At 43.6% G+C, this 24,855-nt stretch overlaps 2 protein-coding genes across 4 annotated transcripts in view; one reads left to right on the plus strand and one right to left on the minus strand.

Moving 5' to 3' along the window:
- Nucleotides 1–24,855, plus strand: part of SSBP4 (single stranded DNA binding protein 4) — a 584,851-nt gene that overhangs the window by 339,904 nt on the left and 220,092 nt on the right. The gene's annotated exons all lie outside the window — the stretch shown is intronic.
- Nucleotides 1–24,855, minus strand: part of ISYNA1 (inositol-3-phosphate synthase 1) — a 65,181-nt gene that overhangs the window by 13,684 nt on the left and 26,642 nt on the right. For 2 of the 3 annotated variants that reach the window (XM_075282131.1, XM_075282140.1), the window contains exons 2-4: nucleotides 5,641–5,761; nucleotides 3,727–3,888; nucleotides 2,965–3,094 (exon numbers count right to left, since the gene is read on the minus strand). In XM_075282131.1, the coding sequence (XP_075138232.1) occupies nucleotides 2,965–3,094; nucleotides 3,727–3,888; nucleotides 5,641–5,761 (413 nt within the window). Of the gene's footprint in view, nucleotides 1–2,964; nucleotides 3,095–3,726; nucleotides 3,889–5,640; nucleotides 5,762–6,729; nucleotides 6,814–24,855 lie in introns of those variants that run through there. The other variant, XM_075282150.1, reaches the window with a different exon arrangement.

Consider the following 24,855-nt stretch of genomic DNA (forward strand, 5'->3'; position numbering starts at 1 on the left):
CCAGCTCTTTGTGCACCTCTCTCCATTAAAGTCTATGGTAGTTATGGAAAAAGCCAAGATCCCACACCAAGACCCTTTAAAAACATTACAAGTTCTAAATTACATACATGGGGGAAAGAAAAACACAAGAGATCATTGACTGCTAAACCGGTCTCTATGATATACTTCTCACATACTTCTTATAGACGACCTTTCACCTTCACCAAATCAAGCCCTTTGCATTTGTTTATAGGCACCGCTCCACTGATTCCAGTGAAGTTGGAATTTTTTCTTTAGCCTCCCTGGTTCCTGAGGAACAAGCACCATTGATCCAGAGCTTCAGTCAGAGACAGCCAGTGTCAGATTCACACACCTTGTTTACCTCTGCCTGACCTTGCTCTTTTGACAGTTTAGGGTCTAAATCAGCTGCATAACTAACAGCATTGACTACTCGGGAATTGTGGAGGCTAGAAAAAAAAAAAGTTCCAATTGTACCAGAATTAGTGAAGGAGCAGATATTAAATTATGTAAAGAACTGGACTTGGAGATGGTGAAAAGACCTCTTAAAAGGCAAGGCTAAATAGGTCTGTAAGCGAGATCGCAAACACAAAAATGCAAACTAGAAGCTCCAATACAAAGTCTGTTGTGGCGCCCCACCTACCTATCATGTGCTATTTAAAAGAGTAGTATATTTTATGTGGCATAAAGACCTTTTGGGCTATCTTTAGTGGCCAGAATCTGGTAGCGACCACCAACCACTACCTCTACACACCAATATGCCTTTTAGCTGTATAACCTTAAACAATGTGAGTTCTCATGATGGAGGACTCTGGCACGAGACAGCTAATAACTTGAGCTTTCTCTATATATTCTGTTCCATATGTTACTGCAGCATATATATACCCTTGAACCATGGAAGCTACCCCTGGAAGAGAGCAGCATGTGGCAGTTGTGCATGTATTACACCACATATGAGCTAAGGACTATACACTACAGAATTAAGTTACAACAGTATATAATATTGTGGCACGCAGCTGAGGAAGGTGAAACAACACGGCCAAGAAAAAAAAAAAAAAAAAAAAAAACAAAAACACACACACCACACATATACTCACCTGTCCCTGGTGCTCTGGTGTCCCAGGTTGCTTGTTCAGTCGGGGAGCTTTCCAGATGAAGTCAATCAACGGTCTAAGGAAAAGAAACCGGGACAAGTGTTCTTTCCTTAGGTCGCTTATTGGCCTCTGTGGTCACATGCAGTGGAGACTTCTGCTGGAAAAGCCCAATGGTGTAGCTGGGACTGGACAGCGGCCTGGGACGCCAGAGCACTGGAGACAGGCAAATATTTGTCTGTTTTGTTGGTTTTTATTTACTTGTTTTCCTCCAACTCCTCACACAATAATAAAATGTCCAGGCCAACCCCAAGACTATTCACCACCGCCACCAATTCAAGTACTTAGCTGGTGTGGGTACTAACTGTAGATCTCTTTACAATATAAGTGATTTTTGTCATTAGAATTTAGCTGTATGCTAACACAGCAACAAGTCATTCACTCATTTTCTAACCCATAAGTGGTATACCATATCTTTCATGTAGCTTTGTTAAGCATTAGATATACTCTTCATGCTGCTAGTAATTTTAATATTGCTCACCTATTTTCCAATACTCAATTGGAATTTAGAAAATGTTTGGTTTTACATTATTCTACACATGAATGAGAAAAAAAATTTTGTTGCCAATAACGGGGTAGTTCAGCATAAGATTAGACCATGTGCTTTCTGTAGTTTATTTTAGAATAACTTAAAGAGAGTGTCATAATTTAATTGAGATATTTATTAAAAAATAAATAAAATTACAATACATCTATATCTCTCTAATATAATATATATTTATTATATAAATAAAATCTCAGTACCTCGAAGGGCTATCAGCACAGTTTACAATTATGTATTTCTTATTCAGGACCACTGATCCATTCTTGTAAAAATCATTATTTTATCCATTAATGATTCACCATCTGCTGCTGCTAAGTACTGTTCACCTCCACCCACTGTTATGTGCATGTCTGATGAAGACACTGCACCCAGTTTAACTTTTGGGTGCAGCGAGTTATCAGACATGTACAGTACAGTTAGTACTGTGTGCAGAGGTCAAGAAGAGAGATGTCAGTCAACTAGCAGGTGAGGATCTGATCAGTAGTTACCAGCAGCACCATAAAAGGTCCTCAATAAGAGATACATCATTGTAAACTGGGCTGATAGCCCTATAAGGTACTGTGATTAGTTTATATCTCGCTTTTGTGCCGAGTCACTCTTCAAAAGATGCGGAGTATAATTAAACAACGAAAGCAACTATATTCCTGTCAAGACACTACATACAAGAACACATGTGGGCCTGTCCTGAGGGTAAACTTAAAAAATTCTATTCTCAATGGTCGATATGGTCCCTTGCAATTAGCCAATAGGATTGCCCTATCCTCCAGAATTCTCAAATGTTATTTTCATGGTATTTGAAGACATTGGATATCAGCAATATAATGCTGTCCATCGTAATAGGTTGGTAAGGACTTCCCTTGTTCCCTTTGTTTCTCCCTTACCTTGCCCTTCCCTTCCAAGGTTCCTTCTTACCCTCACTGACCACGTAATATTTCTACTTGCTGATTGATGAATATTAAATGTTTCCTTCGAAATTCAATCGTTAATGTCTAACGACAGTATTATCTCTATTAATGCGGTCTTTTCTGAGACCTTTATTACACTGTTGTGCTTGTTATTCTTGAAAATTCAATAAAAGTTATTGAAAGACACTACATAGGAAACATAGGAAAGTTCACACAACCTATTTTCACCAGATCCTTAGAGAAGTTAAAAAAAAAAAAAAAAAGCCGAGCCGTCCACTCACTGGAAAAATAAAATGTGTGAATCTCATTATTTACTCATAGGAACCATGCTCATGCTAGTTGTTTATGCAGACAAAACGCAACTTACCATCAAAGATAATATCATTAGGATTTACCATGGGAAGAAGTTCTCGGAAAGGAATATATACATCTCCATCAGGCCCGCTGCCTAGACAGACTGTAGATGATTGGAACAAGGAACCATAGTAGTTTGCAACCTAAAGAGAATTCACACAGGTTAAAGCTATTCATCTAGACAAACATTTACCAGATTTCCATGCACTCGACCATTCTTGGAAAATTATATACTTTGCACTAAACCTCCCATAAACTTAACACCATTAAAAGATAAAAATGGACTTTCATAGTTCTACAGCTGAGACTGCCTGCAGAAAAGCAAATCAAGCCGAGCAAGTAGACTAGCCAGTTGACACCATTTCTTGGTCCACCATCTCTTGGTCCCAGAAATCGTTGACACAGTCAAGCCAGACCTCCAGGAAGGAAAGCAACTTACAACTAGAACAGGAAGCTCTTGAGGATATGAGAGACTGCCAGGCAGTCCTGTATCTGAAGGACGGCTTCCTGAAGAAGACTTGAGAGGACTGCCCTCTGGAGAAGTGGAACATAAAAGGAGCGAAACCGTAGGAAGCAGCTGAATGAGGACAGCTGGGGCAAAACTCCGCTGAGGGAGAAATCTCTTTCCCAATAGATGCAGAGAAAACATAATTTCCATGGATACTACCGTTATCAGATTACAGAACAGTGGTTCTGTATTTCACATTAGGTGAAATTATTGCATCAGGAACACTGCAGCTTTGGGCAGTAACATGAAATATAGATCAGAGCGTACCTTCTTTCCTGTCTTTGTCATCCACGACAGTCCCATTCGATTGGCTAATACTGCTGCAGTAACTGTGGTTCCATTGTTTCCACCCCAACCAACCAGCATGACTCCAAGTTTGGGTACTTTTCTTTCTGTTCTGAAAGTGAACTTGGTGGAACATGGTTTGACCTGCGGACAAGATGTTAATTATTTATGACGTGGAAAGATACCAAATAAGAAAAACATGCAGTGATTTACCATGGCCTGTGAGCTAGAAAAGTGGTATACAAGCCATGAGAAAAGTGGGAATGATTGCACTAAAATTGCGAAAGTTTTGCGCCCAGCACATTTTATTCAATGTATCCATTATAAACTCTGGTTTAGAAGGGGTGATCAAAACCAGGTAAACTTGTCCATTAAAAAGAACCAATGGGGATCATAAATTTGAGATAAGTTCAAAGGATTCTATGATAAAAGTGCTATTTTATTTATGAAAGGAGGACTACCTTCATCCATAGGGAGAAGAGTAGGATCATGTAAACTTTGTACGATCATGCTTCAGCTGACTAATGCATGACCCTCAAGCCTCAGATAGATAGATAGATAATATCACAAGTGTCATCCTAAGCAGCTAAACAAAATAAAGGTTACGCTAGGTTCACACTAGTGCTGGCTCTCTGTTTCATTAGTGAACCCAACCAAAAGAGAAGTTACCGCTAGAACAGCAGTTATACACAGAGCCCAGTGGACCCCATTGACTACAATGGGGTCTGTTCATTGTCCATAGTTTTTAAACTGCATGTCGTGGAGGAAAATCGCCCTCCATACAGGACTTTTTCCTCCACCAATTTTCGGCAGACTCTTGACTGAGACACCAACGCAAAGGTGAACCTAGCTTTACACAATTACATAAGTCTGGCCAAACATTTTAGATGGATATGAACTTAACCCACCAATCTGATCGACTATTGGCTGAACCAACAGTGCATTTGTATGGGGGGGGGGGGGGGAGAGTCGGAAAGAATAACTGTTGGCTGAAGGTGGCTTGCCAACTTTAGAAGGGAACAACAAGTATTCAGTGTTGGAACACTCTGAGATACCTTTATAGTCATATGCTGTACGCGTGAGATTGGTGCCGTCACATTCATCTAAACAGATGGGTATTCTAACTACAAACTATGCATTTCTACACATTACAGCTGAAGTCACTTTACGGCTCTGTTCACAACCACATAAGGGTCAGTGCCATTTCCACATTTCCTACCATATGCTTTTTTTATGTAGATTGTGAGCCCCATATAAGGATCACAATGTAAATGGTTTTTTTTCTCCCTATAAGTACCTATGCCTTTGTAGAATGGGAGGAAATCCACGCAAACACGGGAAGAACATACAAACTCCTTGTGGATGTTGTTCCTGGCGGGATTCGAACCCAGGACTCCTGCAAGGCTGCAGTTCTAACCACTGAGCTACCGTGTTGCCTCACTACCATATGCTTTTGACAGAAGACTGACATATACCACTGTATAGACATACAGTACACATCACCCATAGGCACCCAACATATATGCCAAATGTAGAGCTCTAGCATAATATGAACAGATTAGAAATAGATTACTTGGGTCAATAAATTGTAAGGTATTTTAACACTCTCTTAAATAAAGACTTTGCTAACAGGGTCATAAATGGTATGTGCAATTTACTGCTAGTAACTTCACCCACAACACAAGACACACATGCCAAGAGATTCCCCAAGATGCTCAGGCCACGCAATTCCAGATAATGAGGGTGAAAGTACAACACATTTCCTTTTATTCCTCCACTGGAAATACAGCACATCATTTTATTTTTCTTATGCATTGTATGGACAGATTATTGACTGTTTGCATGCAACATGTTGGATGAATGATTAACTGTTTTACATGAAATCTCAGTCAGTACCTTGGTGACACCGTTTTCTTCATAAACTTGAGCGGTCTCATAGTTGTAATCTGCTTCTATAACATCCTTGAAGTATCGTACATTGGAGCTTTCGATCTTGAATTTCTCTGCCATTTTTAATCTATGGGGAGAGGAAACACATGTAATTGGTAATGCATAGGAAAAAAAACATGTTAGATGGTCATCATAAGTAAATGCCTCTGTATAGGAAGCACAAGACAATCATCAGTGACAAAGAAAGGAAAACTAATGGGCATAAGGGAATAAGAGGGTTACTAATGGGTTAAAGGGAATAAGAGAAGGAGAAAATAAAGCCGCTCAAATATTATAAAATGGATAGATGTATACTGTACATGTAAGATTGCATAATTTAGTCAATCCCCATACATTGTGGGCTGTTATCACCTGAAGCCTTCTTCTGCCAGCCCTGGCACCTCATGTGTCAGACTTTTACTAGAAAAGCTGGGGCATTTGCATAGGTCAGACACATGAGGACCTGCACTGAGACTACACCCACCCCCACTGTCATGCTACAGTGGATATCAGTAGCTGGGTGGGGCAAGACATGGCAGGAACTCCAGGTGTAAGGTGGCGCAGGTCTGACAAATGACACGTGTAGGTTTTCACGGAGCTGAAGCAAGCAGCCCTAAAGACCCTGACAGGCGAAAGACATCCTTGTCTGGCCGGGTTCTCATGAACTTCAAGTCAGCCATAATATCCTACTGAATAACTGCAAGGGATTAAAGAACCCCCTTTGTGAAGTAAGGACTTACAGAATGTGAGGGGTAAACCAGTTTGGGATAGGAGTCAGAATAACAAGCACAAGTGAATAGCAGGGAGGATATGGAGCACATGAAAGAGGGGGTCCGTCTATAGAGTGTAAAGTCTATACAGAACACCTTAGCAATGCGAACCCCCAAACAGGAGGCAAAGTGGGTACCAGGCAGGATACATAGCAAGGCTGGTAGGATAGAGCAAGGCTCTGGGCACCGGCCATACATGAGATCTTGCTATGATAAGCGCTTCATCTCCTTGCCCAGTCACGGTGAATGAATGAAAGCTGTAGGAGCCATCTTTAGTAATGCTCACCTATGTGCTTGGAGGAGCTGTCCTGTCAGGAGATGAAGATGCCGGCTGAGCTGGAGCTTCCTTATTATACACGTCTCCAGTGTGTTGCCTCATATTAGCTTTCCTCTTCCCCTCCCCCTAATCACACCTCTCCCACCCCCAGCGGATACCCCGCCCTCCTGTTGTACAAATTCTGTAGGGAGGGGGGACAACAAGTCCCCTGTACTGACCGTGAGGTAAACAAGCGCCGCCTAAGGAATGTGGAGGAAATATCTTCTAGAAGCTTCTGAGCTTACATCGTGGCCTGCTGGAAGACACAGGCGATGCCTCGTAGTGCTCTATGTGCTAGCAATGTAACAGATAGGGGAGTGGGCTCTGCGTGTGCGATAGGGGAGTGGGGTCTGCGTGTGCGATAGGGGAGTGGGCTCTGCGTGTGCGATAGGGGAGTGGGCTCTGCGTGTGCGATAGGGGAGTGGGCTCTGCGTGTGCGATAGGGGAGTGGGCTCTGCGTGTGCGATAGGGGAGTGGGCTCTGCGTGTGCGATAGGGGAGTGGGCTCTGCGTGTGCGATAGGGGAGTGGGCTCTGCGTGTGCGATAGGGGAGTGGGCTCTGCGTGTGCGATAGGGGAGTGGGCTCTGCGTGTGCGATAGGGGAGTGGGCTCTGCGTGTGCGATAGGGGAGTGGGCTCTGCGTGTGCGATAGGGGAGTGGGCTCTACATGTGCAATGTGTCTGCTCAGACTTCCTACTGATTTATAGCTTGTATTGTATGTGTGAACACAGCACAAAGGTTGAGGCCCTGTGTTTGACTGCAATCTCATCAATTGGCCTTTATACCATATTTTGTGTGTTTTACTGTAAACTTTGTCACTTTTACACTTCCAAAATTAAAGTATGTAAATAGAAATGAGTATAGCTGGGCGTTATAGTGACACAGCAGAAGATCCCAATGCTCAGGCCCGCTTCACGTCTGCATTCTGTATTTCGTTTGGGGATATGGAATACTGAACGCATTATAAAAGCGGTGAGCAATGACACCACATGGACCCAATAAACTATAATGGGGTCCGTGTATTTTCTGCATGAGTCATGCAGAAAGTAGTTCTTGAAGTACTTTTCTCTCCACATTATTCGCGTGGAAACCGCGCAGAAAAGACACGGATCCCATTATAGTCTATTGGGTCTGTGCACTTCATAAGCTCACTGCTTTTTAATGCATTCGGTATTCCATTCACGGGGTCCCCAAGCGGACTCCCTGAACGCAGATGTGAACCAAGCCTTAGGCTACAATAACATCTGCGCCACAGTCTCTGTTGGAGACTCTGTTGCAGTGTCTGACTGAAAACTGGTGGAGGAAAAAATTCTGCACACAGGCGTTTTCCTGCTCTGGTTTTGCTTCTAAAACAGACCCCCTGTAGTGAAAGGGTTTGTCAGACTCAAACCCAGAGTGTTATGGTGCATTAACACGGAGGAAAATGGTGCTGAATTTGGTGTGGAATCTGCATCAGATTCAGCGCTGAAAGAAAAAAAAAAGCCTCCCATTGACTTCAATGGGTTCCTTTGCAGAAAAAGGAAACCATTGACTTCAATGGGAGGCTTTTTTTTCAGCGCTGAATCTGACGCAGATTCCACACCATATTCAACACAAAGAAGGGAACCCACTGAAGTCAATGGGAGGCTTTTTTCAGCACTGAATCTGACGCAGATTCCACACCATATTCAACACAGAAAAGGGAATCCATTGAAGTAAATGGGAGGCTTTTTTTCAGCGCTGAATCTGACGCAGATTCCACACCAAATTCAGCACCATTTTCCTCTGTGTGAATGCACCCTTATTGCTATTTTAGAAGTACCCCTCTCTGCTGTTATGGTTGATTTCAAAGTGCTTCTCCTAATGGATAATGCTGGAAGCCATGATGACCTGGCACATGAGCATGATGGGGTCCAAGTTGAATTCTTACCACCAAATACCACATTGCTTATTCAGCCGATGGATCAAGGCATAATCCGCGCATTTAAGGCGCTGTACACGCGCAATTCCCTTGGAAGCCTTGTCGAAGCAATGGATGCTGACGAAAACTTCACATTGAAGGGCTACTGGCGTGACTACACGATTGCATCGTGTCTGAAGAACATTCAGAGTGCCTTAACGGATATGAAGAAACAGACAATGAATGCCTGCTGGAAGAAATTGTGGCCAGAAGTGGTGCACGATAACAAGGGATTCGCTCCTGATGAAATTCAACATGCTGCAGTCCAAAAATCTGTGAAGGTGGCACAGTTATAGGGTGGAGAAGGCTTCAGTGACATGACGGCCGATGAAGTCAATGGTTTGCTTGACGAGCATGGCCTACCGCTGACAGACGAAGATCTGGAGGAGATGACCAAGTCAGCGAGTGAAGAAAAGGAAGCTGAACCACAAACTGAGGAAGAAGAAGAGGTAGGCCTAACACTTGAACTACTTGCAGAAGTGCACCGAACCGCTGCATATCTCCAACAGATTGTCGAACGTTGGGATCCCAACATGACTCGTTCAATACAATTTAAGTCCTCCCTTGACAACACTATTGCACTGTACAGAGCCATGTTAGCCCAGAAAAAGAAAATTTGTCAACGACTACCCATAACTATGTTCATCACCAAATCAAGAGGTCTGTCACTCCATCGCCTTCACCTTCAGCATCCGTTGTAGAAGATACAGGCGACCCTGCACCACCTGATGAAGTGGTGATTGAAGAAGATCATTAATTATGCTCTTCTTCCCATTCATCTCGACCCCTGTCATATCATCATCTCATTGCTCATCAATATCATCACCATCAATATCATCAGACAAGTTTTGTGTATCTTCTTCAATGGTGAGTACCCATACCATTTCATATACTGTACTGTACATAGACTATTTTGGATATGAACAGTATCGCAAGACATCCCCTAACATGAGATTAAATACCGCATCTCTACTTCACAGAAATTTGATTTTCGAGGGCAGCCTTGGAACGTATCCCCCGCGAAAGTCAAGGGAACACTGTAATTGAGATCTATGTGCAAAAAACACCACAAACATCCACCTTGAAGAATACTACTTAGTGTCCATTGCTAGCATCCATCAGAAACAGTTAACAGACACCAACAGATCTATTAAAAATTCCGTTGACTTCAATGGGATTTGATCTCTTGTCCGTTAGTGCCCAATTTCACCAAATCCATCACGTTCATTATTTTGAGAGAATAACGCAAGGTGAAGGAATTTTGGCTCAGTTAGGGAGACTTCACACAGAGTTTACACTCCGCTTATTCTGAACGTAAAACTCGTTCAGAGTGAGCGGCGTTAAAACAGATCCCATTGATTTCTATGGGTGCCGGCATACGTGCGCTCCCCATTGAAATCAATGGGAGGCTTTTTTACCTATTGCTTTCAATGTGCTACGCGCATATCACATTGAAAGCAATAGGTTAAAAAAAAAAAAGCCTCCCATTGATTTCAATGGGGAGCGCACGTATGTCGGCACCCATAGAAATCAATGGGATCTGTTTTAATGCCGCTCACTCTGAACGAGTTTTACGTTCAGAATGAGCGGAGCGTTTATTCCGTGTGATCCCTTAGACGTCAGTTTTACTTTCTGTTATTTCTGTCTGCTTTTTTTTCTGCGCGTGTTCAGAAAGCAGAACAAAAAAATGGATGGTATAGATACCAAACTTTTTTTTTTTTTTTTTTAATTGATCCCTTAATTGGATCAGTTAAAAAAACGGACACATTTACATCAGTCACTTATGATAGGCATCTATTTTTAACAGACTCTATCATAATAGACTTGGTACAATGGTAGTGTGAATGCCCCCTTACAGTTGAGCATCATGTGAGTGATTGGCAATATTTGACTGTCTGAGGGTAAGGACACATAGTTTCTTGATACAGTTTTTATAGCCGAAACCAGAACTAGCTTGGAAAAAAAAAAAAAAAGAAGAATTTTCATTATAGGTTATTGCGATTTATGATTCACACCTGGTTTTGGTTTCCAAACGGCATTAGAAAATCTGATCACATGCATACCTCCCAACAGTATCTGCATCCAGGTGCTGTCTTAGTATGTACCAGTTTCATCTCCTCTGTGTCCAGAGGCTGTCTGATCTCTGCCTCACCATTCTGCCGCTATCTCTGCTCCAGGAGTCTTAATCCAGAAAAGTGGGTCAGGCAGAAGTCAGGAGCAGGGTGCTCATTCTCAGAAGCTGACTACCATCCTGCGTGTTACAGTATATTAAACAAAGTAGAACCGCACTCCGAAAAAAAGGTTATACTTAGATAATTTAATAAAGGTGCAACTTTTCGGGTAGTGAACCCTTTGTCAAGCTGGGAAAATAGACAGAGATCACAGATGTCAATGAATACAGTATTGTATATTATACACAAATAATAATTGACCATACGTAGATACAAAAGTGACCATATGGTCTATATCCATAAAATGGATTGTGCAAGAAATACTCAAAAAAGAAGAAAAAATATATACATGAAAAAGGGTACATGGAAAAAAAATAGCACAATCCCCCCATACAAATAAGTCAGTATATTCTATAAATGTATGAAAATAGCCCCCAGTAGATACAAGAAAAGTTACATTTATAGGGGGGGATTCTACTATTGTGCTCACTTGGACTTTTCTCAACTATTTGCTACTGTATAGTTACTCTTGGCAGAATTACTTATAAGGAAATCAGTATTAGTCGTATTGGATAGCAGTGGGGGCAGATGTATGAAGGCTTATACAGTCAGAACAGTTTGCCTAGCAAGACCATGAACATATTTCAACTTTTCATTAACGCTCAAGTATCCTTTAAAACCCCACAGAGCCAGATGTGGCTCTTTTGATGGCTGCATCTGGCTCGCAGACAGGGGCGTAACTACCAGGCCGCAGGCCTCACAAGCACTATTATACTCGGGGGCCCAGGAGAGGTAAGGGAACATAAAAAACTGTTTTACCTCTCCGGGAAGGCTTCAGGCCTACTTGTGTGACATCCCAGATGTCACATGACCGGGGCCTGCGTCCATATGCATCTCGACGCAAGCGCCCCGGTCAAATGACATCCCGGATGTCATTGAAGATCCCCGACAGCGGCGGAGAGTGCAGCGGAGCCAGGGAGAGGTAAGTAACAGTGTTTTTTAAATATTTTTATCCCCCTGGGTCTCCGATTATTATACTCTGGGGTCTGAAAAGAGTATAATAATTGTTCATGGGTGTCCACAATGGAGCATAATACTGTGTGCAGGGGCCACTATGGGGCATAATAGAGTGTGCAGGAATGGGGGAGAGGGGTGGTATTATGGTTTTCTTGGAATTACCTTTTAAAATATGTGGTGTCCATGGTTTTCTCAGCCAAAAAAGTTCCCGACCCCTGGTCTAGCGCCTTTCCATATAAAATTTATTTCATATTTCCCTGACCTGTGCTTCTGTGGTTGAGAGATCACCTTTTTTCCTGATATGGTAATAATAATTATAATTTTAACTTTCCCTAGAGTCAGTATATTCCACAGCATTTAACAAAGCAGAGGGTACAAAAACAAACATTGCAAATGTTATTAAATTAATGTTAATGTTTAATAAAACATAAAGAATGGGAGTACAATCTACAATCTATGACGAGAAGAAATAGGGGTGACCTAAAATGCAAGAAGAGATGTTTGGCTCAATGGTCCAACCAGATTTTAAATAATGATAAAATAAAGTCAAATAACTGCATCTATATGAACAATCACCAACCATCAACATAACAGTATACGTGACTACACAGACACTAGGTGCACGGAGAACAATTTAACCTCTGGATGGATGGGGTCAGGTTCAGAGTAGAATGGAAAGAATAGGATAAGAACTAGTAGTTTTGTGTGAGTAAGTGTAGAACAATGATCAGGTCGTGATAAATCTGACTAAAGATGCATTTTTAGGGCAGCTGCAATTAGGACAGATTGTAGAGAGTTGGAGAGTTTACAAGAAGACCAATTAGTAGAGAACTGAAATAGTCACAAGAGTGAATTAGAGTTACAAAGAGGGCTTTTGATGTTCCTACAGCAGTGTTTCCTTACATTTTTAGACTCGGGGTACCCCTACCAAATAATTTTTACCAAAAGACAAAACAAAACCCTGCAGTTTTTATGATCACCATGCTCCATTAATTGCCGCCACATAGTAGTATGCTTCCCAGTTGCCCCAAAACATCTAATAATTCTCCATAGTGGTCCCCAGACACCCAATATTGCTCCCCAACGCCCCCATGACACTTAGTAGTGTTCCAAGTGGCCCCACACTGTTGTTGTGCAATATACATTAAAAAACAAGAAAATAAAAAAAACACACCATAATGCAACCCATCCTTGTTCCCCAGGAGCTCGTCTGCAGCTCGTGGCAGCAGGTTTTCAGACATTACTAGCTGATTCCTGAGTGGTAGAGCAGAAAGCTAAGGCTTCCTGCTCAACATTCTATTCAACTATATCAACATCCTGAAGATACCAGTGTAGTTGAGGAAAACATATGATTATTTGCCCTCTGGATTGTCATGGCATCTCAGTTGGGAATCATTGTTCTGAGAAAAGGGCGGATTCTGTTGAAGTTTTTCAGGAACAGATGTGCAAGTTACTGAATGTGTGCTGTGAAGGAAAGGTCTGAGTAAAACACAACCCAAGACAGCAGGCTTACTGCTTCAGTTTTATAGTAAAGCCCGACTAACATCTGCATTCGGTATTCCGTTCGGGGAGTCCACTTGGGGACCCCCGAACAGAATACCGAATGCATTAAAAAGTGGTTAACTAAGAAGCCATACAGACCCCATAGATTATAATGGGGTCTATATGTTTTCCGCACGGTGTCCACACGAATCATGCACATGAGAACCAATGACTAGGGAGTTACTTCTTCATTGTGGGGACAATTTACCGTGGAAAAACCACTTGACAGGTTCCCTTTAAGGAGTTAAAGCCGCAGCATATCAATTTATGCTACAAGTTTCCACTGCAGTGCAAGGGATGAAATTGACAATATAGCACAACCATAATGCTGATAATCCTCTGCAAAAGCTACACAGGCAAATTAATGTCAGAAAATAAGCTGAAAGAAACATTAGGGGAGATTAGGATCTGTATTCTACGCAAATATTAATTAAGTACCCAACTGGTGTCAGGAGCTCCTGAATTATTAATAGGTTGTGGCCTCTTAAGTCAGACACTTGTCAGAAACTTGTGTAGATTTCCATTGTGGCTCATATAACAAAATATGTTGGCATATCTAGTTGCTTTAAAAAAAAAAAAAAAATTGGCACGTGGGGCCCAAAACAAGGGATGTGTTGCAACTTTGGTGCAGGAATGGGCCAAGCATCATAGAATACCGGTATAGAGGAGTTAATACATTTCCTCTTCTGTCTGACAGTCACAACAACCATTCCTGTCTGTCTTTTTCCTTCTTGTGCATGCCCTCTTGAAATGTATCAGGCTAAATAACATCTGCTTACAAAATAATTTAGTCACGTTCCACTTTATAGGTTTTGGAAAAATATGTAGAGGCTAAATAAATGTTATAAATATGGCAGCCAGCTCCAATACACTTAGGGTTTCTGATTAGGAGACAGGGGGACTGTACTTCAGCCATCTCCTGCACTCCCAAGGAAATTAATGTATGGCAGCACGTGCTGCTCAATTCAGAACAGGGGACTTTTGTTTTCCTGATCAGACTGACCTCCACCAATCTGCATGTTTTTATTTTTCCATTCCCAGAGCCATTATATATATATATATATATATATATATATATATATATATATATATATATATACACACACACACACACATATACTAGCTGTACCCGCGTCTTCGTCCGCAGCCCCCCTGACCCTGGCGTGAACCACCTGCAGCGTGGGCCGTGGCCCCCCACATCCTTTCCTTGTGGCTGCCGCGGGCCCCTCCTACAGTATGGTGGGTCAGGAGGCCACAGCCTCGCTGCTGTGCCTCGGCCCCCCACTTTCCCGCACCCTCGGCCCTGCCCTTACCCACCACCCGCGCCCCCTGCCCCCATTTAGAGATTACAGTGACCTCCTACATCTCCTCTTTCCCCCCAGCCACCCATGACCCCGGTGACCCTAACCCCCCCCTTCCTTCCACATGTGCAATCCGCCTCCCCCCCCTCTACTCACCTTCGGCCCTGTGGTCCCATTTCCCCCCCATCAGGCCCCCTCCCTAACCCCCACCACCTCCCCCAAACCCCTCCCCCTCGGCCATTACGCACCACCTGTTGTAAACCCCCCTCCCCTAAGCAACCTGCTGATCCTGTGTGTGTCGCGGTCATGCGTGGTGTTTCCCGAGGCGTCTGTGTTGGCAGCCGCGGAGTACGGGGGTTATGTGCGGCTGGCCGCGTTCAGCCAGGTTCCGCTGCTGTATGGCAATGTGTGGCCGGCCGGCATATCAGTGGCGTACGGAACCATGCGGCCAGCCGCCATGTTCGGCAAAGTGTATCCACGTGGTGGCCACAACAACAATTACTTTAAATAAAAGTAATTTTTTAAAAAAAAAATGTTTTGAATAAAATAGCTAGGGAATTTAACTTTTTTAAAAAATGTTTAAATTTATTTTTTTAAAATATTGCTAGACTTTTCACTGTAAAATCATTACTATTAACATGTATACTTCTCAGACAGGGAGGAAGAGGTTAAACACAGGCAAAGAGACACATTTATTACAGGTCATAGAGAGCATGGCGAGGATTTCAGGAGCTGCAGAGAGCATTTGTTGCAGAATTAACTGTTTCTTCTACAGTACAGCATCATGCAGGAGAGGTAAAAAAAATATAGGGAACATATGGGGAAAAGAAGGGTTAAAAGAGATCCGATCACTCGCACACAATTTTTTCTAGGTACCACGTTGGAATAGCCTTAAGAAAGGCTATTCTCCTACCTTTAGTCGTCTTCTCCATGCCACCGTTCGCCTACAATCCCAGTTTTTCTCGGTATACAAATTAGCTCTCTCGCAGCACTGGGGGTGGTCCCCAGCACTCAAACAGCACTGGGGGCATCCCCAATGCTGCGTAAGAACTCTCTCCAGCGCCGCCTCCATCTTCGTCAGGAACGTCTTCTTCATCCTCGTCTTCCAGCGCAGAGCCGAGCAGACTGCGCATGCCCACAGGCCACGAGAAAATGGCCGCTTACAATACTGTGCAAGTGGCCATTTTCTCGTGGCCTGTGGGCATCCACAGTCTGCTCGGCCTGAGGCCTTGAAGTTACAAGCCACCGTCGGAAGAATAGGACGCTGCTGAGTTCTCTCGCAGCATTGGGGACGCCTCCAGTGCTGTTTGAGCGCTAAGGCCCGCCCCCAGTGCTGCAAGAGAGCTAATTTGCATACCGAGAAAAAACGGGATTGTAGGCGAATTGCGGCGAGCAGAAAACAACGAAAGGTAGGAGAAGAATAGCCTTTATTCCGACGTGGTACCTAGAAAAAAAATTGTTTTTGAGTGATAGGATCCCTTTAATTCTTTAACAAAAGGTGCGTTGCATGGACAGGCCATGACCTGGACAGAAGCAGAATTTCGGGAGATACATCTGCTGATAATTGGCAGTTCTCTCTTTACTTAAAATGATGGAGAGTTCTGGACGTTGTAAACTGTTATGTATCTGAGATACTTTCCAGTTGTGCCAGAATCAGTGGAGCAGCGCCTATTAAATGATGCAAACAGCTGGACTTGGCGGAGGTGCTGAAAGGTCCTACAGAGGACCTCCTGTATCACAACAGTAACAGGTTTGGAGCTTGACTGCCAGAGACCCGAGAAGACAGAAGCAGTCTGCTGGTATGCCCACCATGCATGAGAATGGTCAAATGTCTGCTGCAGCTTTATGGAATTACGCAGCTTCTGAAATACAGGGCTTGGTTATCTTCAGTAGTCTCATAGACCTTTAATGGAATGGCAGCTGATCAACTAATAAACATGCATCAAAATTCTGGAAAAAAAAAAAAAAATAGCCGACGGACATGCGCAGTCGGCACTTTGGACGAAGAGAAGATAAGTGCGAGAGAAGAGGAGGAGAAAAAACCCCCAGAGGCATAGCTGGAGAGTTTTCAAGCACCACAGGGGACACCTCTAGTGCTGTTTGAGCACAGGGGATGCCCCCAGTAAAACTCTTTTACATAAGGAAGAAAGAAGATATTTCTAAGGAACAGTGGCATGGATCAGAATAATAAAGGTAAGAGATGAGTAGCGTTTCTTAAAGCCATTCCTACATGTATTTAATTTAAAAAGGGTATTCTAATGATAGAATCCCTTTAAATGTAAGTGTGTCCTTCAGTCCTATAGCCATGCTGTCTACATGTACAGGCATTTGTAAAATAAGTCATTCTACAGGGACACAGTAATAGGATGGCATTGTTTTAACAAATCATCTTACGGAATTTCTTCCATTTCTTCTACTTCTTCCATAAACACACATGAGCGGTATTATTGAAGAGTGGAAGTGTTTATCAGACCACAAAGTTACAGAGCTAGTTGGTAGAGATGAGCAAACGGCGTTCGATTGAATTGGTATTCGATAGAATATCAGGCTGTTCGAGGTATTCGATTCCAATCGAATACCACGCGGAAAGCGCACTAAAAATTAGTATCCCTGGTGCTTTTTTGCACCAATAACTGTGCAGGGGAGGTGGGATAGGAAGTAGGAAAACTGAGGCATCGAAAAAAATCGGAAAAAGTAATTGGCTGGCTAAATCAGGTGACCTCCACTTTATATGAATGGTGGATTTCAGATTCGGTTCATATGAGACTGTGAACTATGTGACTGTGAGACAAGGATAGAAGTACAGGCAGGGTTTGCTAGGAATGAGCTTTATTTAGGTAGGAATCTTACTCAAACAGCTCTTTGGGGCTCTATATACCTGTGTATATACCTGTAGGAATGCCAGCCCGAGATACATGCAAGTGTACGGTCAATGCATTCCTATGGGAAAAAGTCAGCTCCCGCATACTGCAAGCTGCCAGCAATCCTGACTAGCATATGGTGCGCTGCCACGATGTGTTTGCATTGAACTTACCCTCGCATTTACCTCGGGCTGGCAAGGTCTCATCACTTTCAAACTTCCCCTGCAAGCACATCCTGTGGCAGCCCATTATATGCTAGTCAGGATCCCTGGCAGCTTGCTGTATGCGGGAGCTGACTTTTTCTCATAGGAATGCATTGACCAGTGTTGATTGGCTAAATGCCATACACTGTACAGCATTGGCCAATCAACGCTGATTGTGCCGGAGGCTCGTCTGTGAGGAGGCGGAGTCTAAGATCGGTCCACAGCAGTCTCCATTGTGGTCCGATCTCAGATGTAGCAGAGTTCAGCACACAGCTCTGCTACATCTCAGATGTAGCAGCGCAAAGCCAATTCTGCTACATCTCAGATAAAGCAGAGTTCAGCGCACAGCCAGCTCTGCTACATCGCAGATGAAGCAGAGTTCAGTGCACAGCTGAGTCGAATAGTGGTTTCCCCTGAAACAAAGCTTTTTTTCCCCATATCGAATATTTCACTGTTCACTCATCTCTATTAGTTGGCAAATGTTGAGGCGCATATTGCATTAAAATGCCCATTTATTAACCCATTAGTGACCGAAGTATAGACTTATTACGTCGGTCTCTATTGGGCTTTGTGCCGGCAAAAGTGCTGACCTAGGGCATTTAACACTTTAGATGACACAGTCAATAGTGAACGTGGCATCTAAAAGGTTTTGGAGGGATGAAGCAATGTCATGCCTGCGAATTTCAGAGGCCTTTACATGGTATTAAATGAAGGGTCGCAGAAATGTCTTCCATAAAGTCCTCTTAGGTCATGCCAAAGAACAAACACCTAAATCCCTCCATCCCAAAATATTTAATAATTTTAAAAAAACAAAACAAAACATGGTAATACATATTATGTACTGCGGCATCTGTAATGACCCAGACAATACAATTGCAATGTTATTTTACCCACATGGTGAACGGTGTAAAGTTTTTTGTTTTGTTTTTTTTAAATGCCAGAATTACCTTTTATGTCTTTTGGTCACTGAAAAAAAAAACACAATCAAATTGTCTCCCAAAATGGCACCAATAAGTGTTTCTGGTATTCCTTTACACAATATCTTTGACAAAAAAACAATTGAGTTGTGGGTTTTGGCATGAGACAATGCAAATGAAAAAAAAATAATTACAACAAAGGTTTTTAATTTGCAAAAGTAGTACAACTTGAACTGTACAAAAGTTATAAGTCTTGATATGCAACAAGGGAAAAACGCAAAAAGTGTTTTTGTCATTAATGGGGTTGAGCCGATCTTGAGATTTCAGGATAGTTTTTAAAATCCGATTTCTGATCATTTTCCATTCGAACCCGATCCCGATGCAAGTCAATGGGATTTTTTTTTAATAATCGGAGATCGCATTTTAAAAACGATCCTATTCACTACACAGCATGGAGTCTAAAAATTGAACGCTTTAATTGTTAGACTCCACGCTGTGTAGTGATTAAAAAAAATCCTCTGGCTACTTAGTCCCCTCTGCTGTCCACTTACCTGCACAGATCGCTGGTCCGGTCCCTGCTGTTCTCGGTCCTCTTTTCGCCTCGCTGCCCTCGTCTCCCAGGTTAGTGTTACAGACCTAGGAAGAAGGCGGGGCTTGTGGCTTAGGGGAATGTGGGAAGTGACGTCTCCCCTCCCAGTACCCGCCCACACTCTCCTAAGCCACAAGCCCCGCCTTCGTCCTAGGTCTGTAACACTAACCTGAGAGGAGGGGGCAGCGAGGCAAGAAGAGGACCGAGAACAGCGGGAACCGGACCAGCGATCTGTGCATGTAAGTGTTAGCTACTAGAGATGTTAGCTAGTTTCCCATTAGAATGAATGAACGCAGCCGGCGCCCAGGGGGTTAAGCGGCCGGACGACGGCACAGGCTGTGTGCCGGCTGCATCCATTCATTCCTATGGGACCTAGCTAACATTGTTAGCTTATCCCACAATGCTTGGCCAGTAGCTAAGCATTGTGGGAAATAACCTCCGACCTTGATCCCACCTAAAAAGATCGGGATCGGAATTCCGATCCCGATCGCTCAACCCTAGTCATTAAAAATCTATTCACTGCACAGAGCCACCAATACAACATAACAGAAATTATAGCCTGGCACAGGCTCAAAATACAGAGATAAAGAGGTTATTCAGTTTCCAAAAATTATCTGCAAATACATTCACAACAGTGCTAAATACTCACATTTTCCTTGAGCACCCTTTCCTTATTTTACTTGAGAATCCTTGTATCACTGTTATTTACATATAGTGAACCTGTGAACAAACTACATTTCACATGATGCATCTACCTGCTCTCCCCTTCAATGAAATCACAGCTATTAAATCACTCCCACATCTGAGGTGACATGTTGTGATGTTTCATTTGCAAGCTCAATCCTCCCTCCCCTCTTATGCACAGCAAACACAGTGAGTGAGGCCCAGTTCCCCTCTGCACGTGGGTTTCCATTCGAGGGTCTGCTTGGGGACCCCCATCCCCGAACAGAAACCTAATCCGCATAAATAAGCAGTTGCCTTAGGAAACGCACGGACCACAGAGGCTATAAGGGGATTCATGTGGTTTACGCACAAAAAAATGTGGAGATAAACGTGCAGCTTGCAGGAGTTTTCTCTCGCATTTTTCATGCAGAAAGGGGAACACAATGGCCCGAATGCAGATGTGAACCGGGCCCGAGAGCAAACAGGTGAATCATGGGAAATGGGCAAATGTAGATTCACTTCATGTAAATAGGAACACTGAACACGAACATGTGAAATGGCATTCATCACTTGATTGCGGATATCCCCCTGAATATTTAACCCCATCCACAAATATGGCAAGATATGACTCCTAGTAGTTTAAATGTAAATCTAGCATTTTGTACTTTGTTATATGACCTGTCAACAATGCATTTCTCTGTCGCTTATAGTGGTAGTCCTAAGGGGGAAGTCAGACAGGGCATCTCATTGGACAACCTCTTCACTCACCACCAGAATAGGGTGCGGGAAATAAGACAATTATGAGTGACTGCATCAGCTATACCTGTTACTTCATTCACATTGACTGTGCTGACATCTAAATACAGTCTCTCCAGCAGTCTTGCACTTCTGTTCCCTTCCCATTGTTACTATGGGGAAGCAGCATTCAAAGTCACAGCAAGATAGGACTCCATAAATGTTGGTACAATGGGCAAAAGGCATTCCCTGCCTGTATAGTGCATCAAATAAATTGGCGTCGGCTGACTCGTTTCAGAACACTTGGTTCCTTAGCCATAGCCTGACTACCAGATGGAACAACCCCCACTATATTGTGCATAGTAGCATAGTATGCCATCTTTGTTGTGGGCAAGGGAGGATCAGACGCAGTTTGATGGGGAATAGAGGGCGCGAGCGCTTTCCACCCGATCGGTATAATATCTAAAGCTGTTGACATGTGAGTTGAGGGTCGTGTGCATAACATACACATGCAAATTTAATATATCGTCCTCATTAAATGCAAAGGGTAATCATGTTTGATAGGGTCTGGTGAGATCTTTAAATTACGGATTCACTAGACCTCTTCATATTTTCGATTGTGATATGTTTTCTAGTGATATATATTTGTTTATTTGAACGTGATGTAATATTCTCATGTTTTATGTGTGTAATTAGTTCACAATATGTAGTATCTATTTTCTGTTTCAACAGCAACTTTATTTTTGACACATGTATGTCCTTTATTTGTATAATTTGTTATAGTGTAGATTATGTCATTATTTGTTTTTTAACTGATATATGTTGTTTTAGGTTTGTGTGTGGAGTTAGTTAGGGTAATTAGCCCCACTTGTGTGTTTACTATATAGTGGGGGTTGTTCCATCTGGTAGTCAGGCTATGACTAAGGAACCGAGTGTTCTGAAACGCGTCAGCCGACGCCAATTTATTTGATGCACTATACAGGCAGGGAATGCCTTTTGCCCATTGTACTCATGTTTTTACTATGGACTAAATAAAAATCGGATTTTTTAGAGGTTGCTGGATTTACGTTTTGTTTCCTATTGGAGTGCTCCGAGCCGACGGAGCTCATCATCCGTGCACCTGATTCATTTCGCCACAACCGTGAGTGTTTTTTTCAGCTACAATAATGACTGAATACAAAGAATATTTTTATGTTTCTCCTTTGGGTTGTGTATTTCCCCTTCCCCGAGTGCGTTTTTGGCTCCATAAATGTTACCAATGACAACAGATATATCTTAGAGAGAGCATGACTAACTTTGTGCCATCACTTTATAAGATTTCAGACACAGCAAATTGCTTCTTCTTATGATATGTCATTGAATACAACACATCAAAGGGGGAGGGGGGAAAAAAAACAAAAAACAAATAATAGCACTGGAGCCAGGTTTTCCCCAAAACATCTTCTGGTGCATCTTTACATACATGGCTTCAGCAATAATAATTACAGTATATCACAGGTGAGTCATCTAATCCTCCTGTGTGCCTAGTCATGCAAATATATGAACCAGGGCCGGCGTCAGCGCACGGCATAGTCGGGCAAGTGCCGGGGCCCACAGAGCCTCTGGGGGCCCCCCGGCACTTGCCTGTCACAATTTCAGCTCATCGGCGTCCGTCCGCCGATGAGCTGGAATACATACGCGATGCAGGAGCTGTGAGATCAGCTCCTGCTTTAAAGCTCCGGCCCGGCGTGCGTGTGTAGGCGCGATGATGTCATCGCATCACGCCTACACACGCAAGCCGGGCCGGAGCTAAGCAGGAGCTGATCTCACAGCTCCTGCATCGCGTATGTGATTGGAGGGAGAGAGGAGCGTCGGGGGAACGATGGAAGGTGAGTGATGGAAGGTGAGTGATAGAAGGTGAGTGTGTTTGTTTTGTATTACATATTAAGGTGAAACATAATGAAGGGGGCCCATGAAACTGGGGGGCAAATGAAGGGGAGGGGGGGAACGGCATGACACTGGAGAAGATGAAGGGGGTGGGGAGAGAACGGTATGAAACTGGGGACAGAGATGGAGGGGGCCCAAAGAAACTGGGGGGCAAATGAAGGGGAGGGAGGAACAGCATGACACTGGGGCAGATGGAGGGGGGGAGAACAGCATGACACTGGGGCAGATGGAGGGGGTGGGGAGAGAACGGCATGGAACTGGGGACAGAGATGGAGGGGGCCCAATGAAACTGAGGGGGCAAATGAAGGGGAGGGGGGGGGGAACGGCATGACACTGGGGAAGATGAAGGGGGTGGGGAGAGAACGGCATGAAACTGGGGACAGAGATGGAGGGGGCCCAATGAAACTGGGGGGCAAATGAAGGGGAGGGAGGAACAGCATGACACTGGAGCAGAGACGGGGGACATGAAACTGTGGGCAGATGAAGGGGGAGAACGTGATGAAACTGGGGACAGAGATGGAGGGGGGACATGAAACTGGGGGCAGAGGAAGGGTGTATATGAAACTGGGGGAGGGGGGGCATATAATTTACAGGTGACTGTAGGAGGATTATACTGTGTGGGAGCACATAATAAATGAATGAGAATGGGTGGAATCAACATAAAAGTGGGTGGAGCTAAATTTGCAGCGGCACGCAGAGCGCGCCGCACATTTTGCCCCTCTTTCTACTCTTTAAAAGTTTGGGAGGTATGGCGTTGGTGACGCCACACTCCTGCATGACGTCACTTGCTTCATCTGCAGCGCACATTGTCTCGACTCCCCCACCTCCTTTACAAGGGGGCCCACTGAGGCTCTGTCGCCCAAGGGCCCATAAAAACCTGGAGCCGGCCCTGATATGAACCTTGTCTTAAATATGATACGACTCCAAGACACTATAGCAGCCCATTAACCCTTTTGCTGCCAGGCACGTACACTGTACGTGCTCCCAAGGTGGCACTTCAGTAGCGGAGGACGTACTTAGTACGTCCTCCCTACTAATGCCGATATCTCTGGACTGCATCAACATATCTTGATGCTTTAAAATGCATTTTAAAGAAGAGACTCTCATCTTTAAAATGATACCAGGGACTTGATGATTTTACTTACAGTCTTGGAGCCATTCACTGTTGAAAACACTATTTGGCATTGAGATCCAACTGCAGATCTCAATTCCCGACAGCATTTCAACAGTGAATTTCTCCAAAACTGTACATCCAATCATTGAGTTCTTGATATCATTTTAAAGATGAGATTCTCCTCTTTAAATTGCAATTGAAAGCATCAAGATATGTTGATGCAGTCCAAAGATATAGAGCTCCAAAGTGTAACAAGAAAGGAAGAGGGACACGGAGCAGCCCAGCAGAGAGAGAGAGACACAGAAACGATCTCTCTCTCTGCATAACTTGTATGTGACAGCAGGAGGGGGGGTGGCAGGGACTCTATTGTCCCTATTAACCCTTCTCCTGCCAATCAGAGCGTATACTATACATTTGTCTCTGATTGTCACATACAGTTATAATGTAATTCCCCCCAGTGGTGGATCCAGACTTTGCGGGGCCCTGGGCAATTGACTGTGGCGGGGCCCTACTTACAAAAACCCGACATGTAGGTTTTTTCTGTCCGCTTGAAAAGTCGGACATCTTTAGGACAGGCACGGAGTGTAAAACAATGCACCCGATGTCCATTTAAAGGGGCTCTATCAGCAAAATTATGCTAATAGAGCCCCACATATGCGTGAATAGCCTTTAAAAAGGCTATTCAGGCACCGTAAATGTTATATTAACCCCCAGTCCCGTTTTTAAATAAAAGCATAAAAACATATATGCAAATCTTACTGAACATGCACCGAGGGCGGTGATGCACGATGCCGCGTCATGTTCAGGCACGACTGCCTCGTCTGTCTTCTTGGAGCGACACCCTCTGGTCCCGTCTCTTCTGCCAGCTTCCGATTGATGTTTTTCCGGCTTGAGGTCTTCAAATCCCGCGCCTGCGTAGTAGCGCTTCCCTCCGGATCGCTACTGCGCAGGCTCACTCACCATTTTACTTAATAGCAGTTCGCAAGTGTGCAGTACGCTCGTGTAGTTCTACGGGGACTGGCAAGTGAGCCTGCACAGTAGTGCTCCGGAGGGAAGCGCTACTACGCAGGTGTGGGATTTGAAGACAAGAAGACAGAAGAAGACACGGAACCAGAAGGC

Source organism: Leptodactylus fuscus, chromosome 1 (assembly GCF_031893055.1).
Source record: "Leptodactylus fuscus isolate aLepFus1 chromosome 1, aLepFus1.hap2, whole genome shotgun sequence".
In the NCBI taxonomy this organism is placed as follows: Eukaryota; Metazoa; Chordata; class Amphibia; order Anura; family Leptodactylidae; genus Leptodactylus; species Leptodactylus fuscus.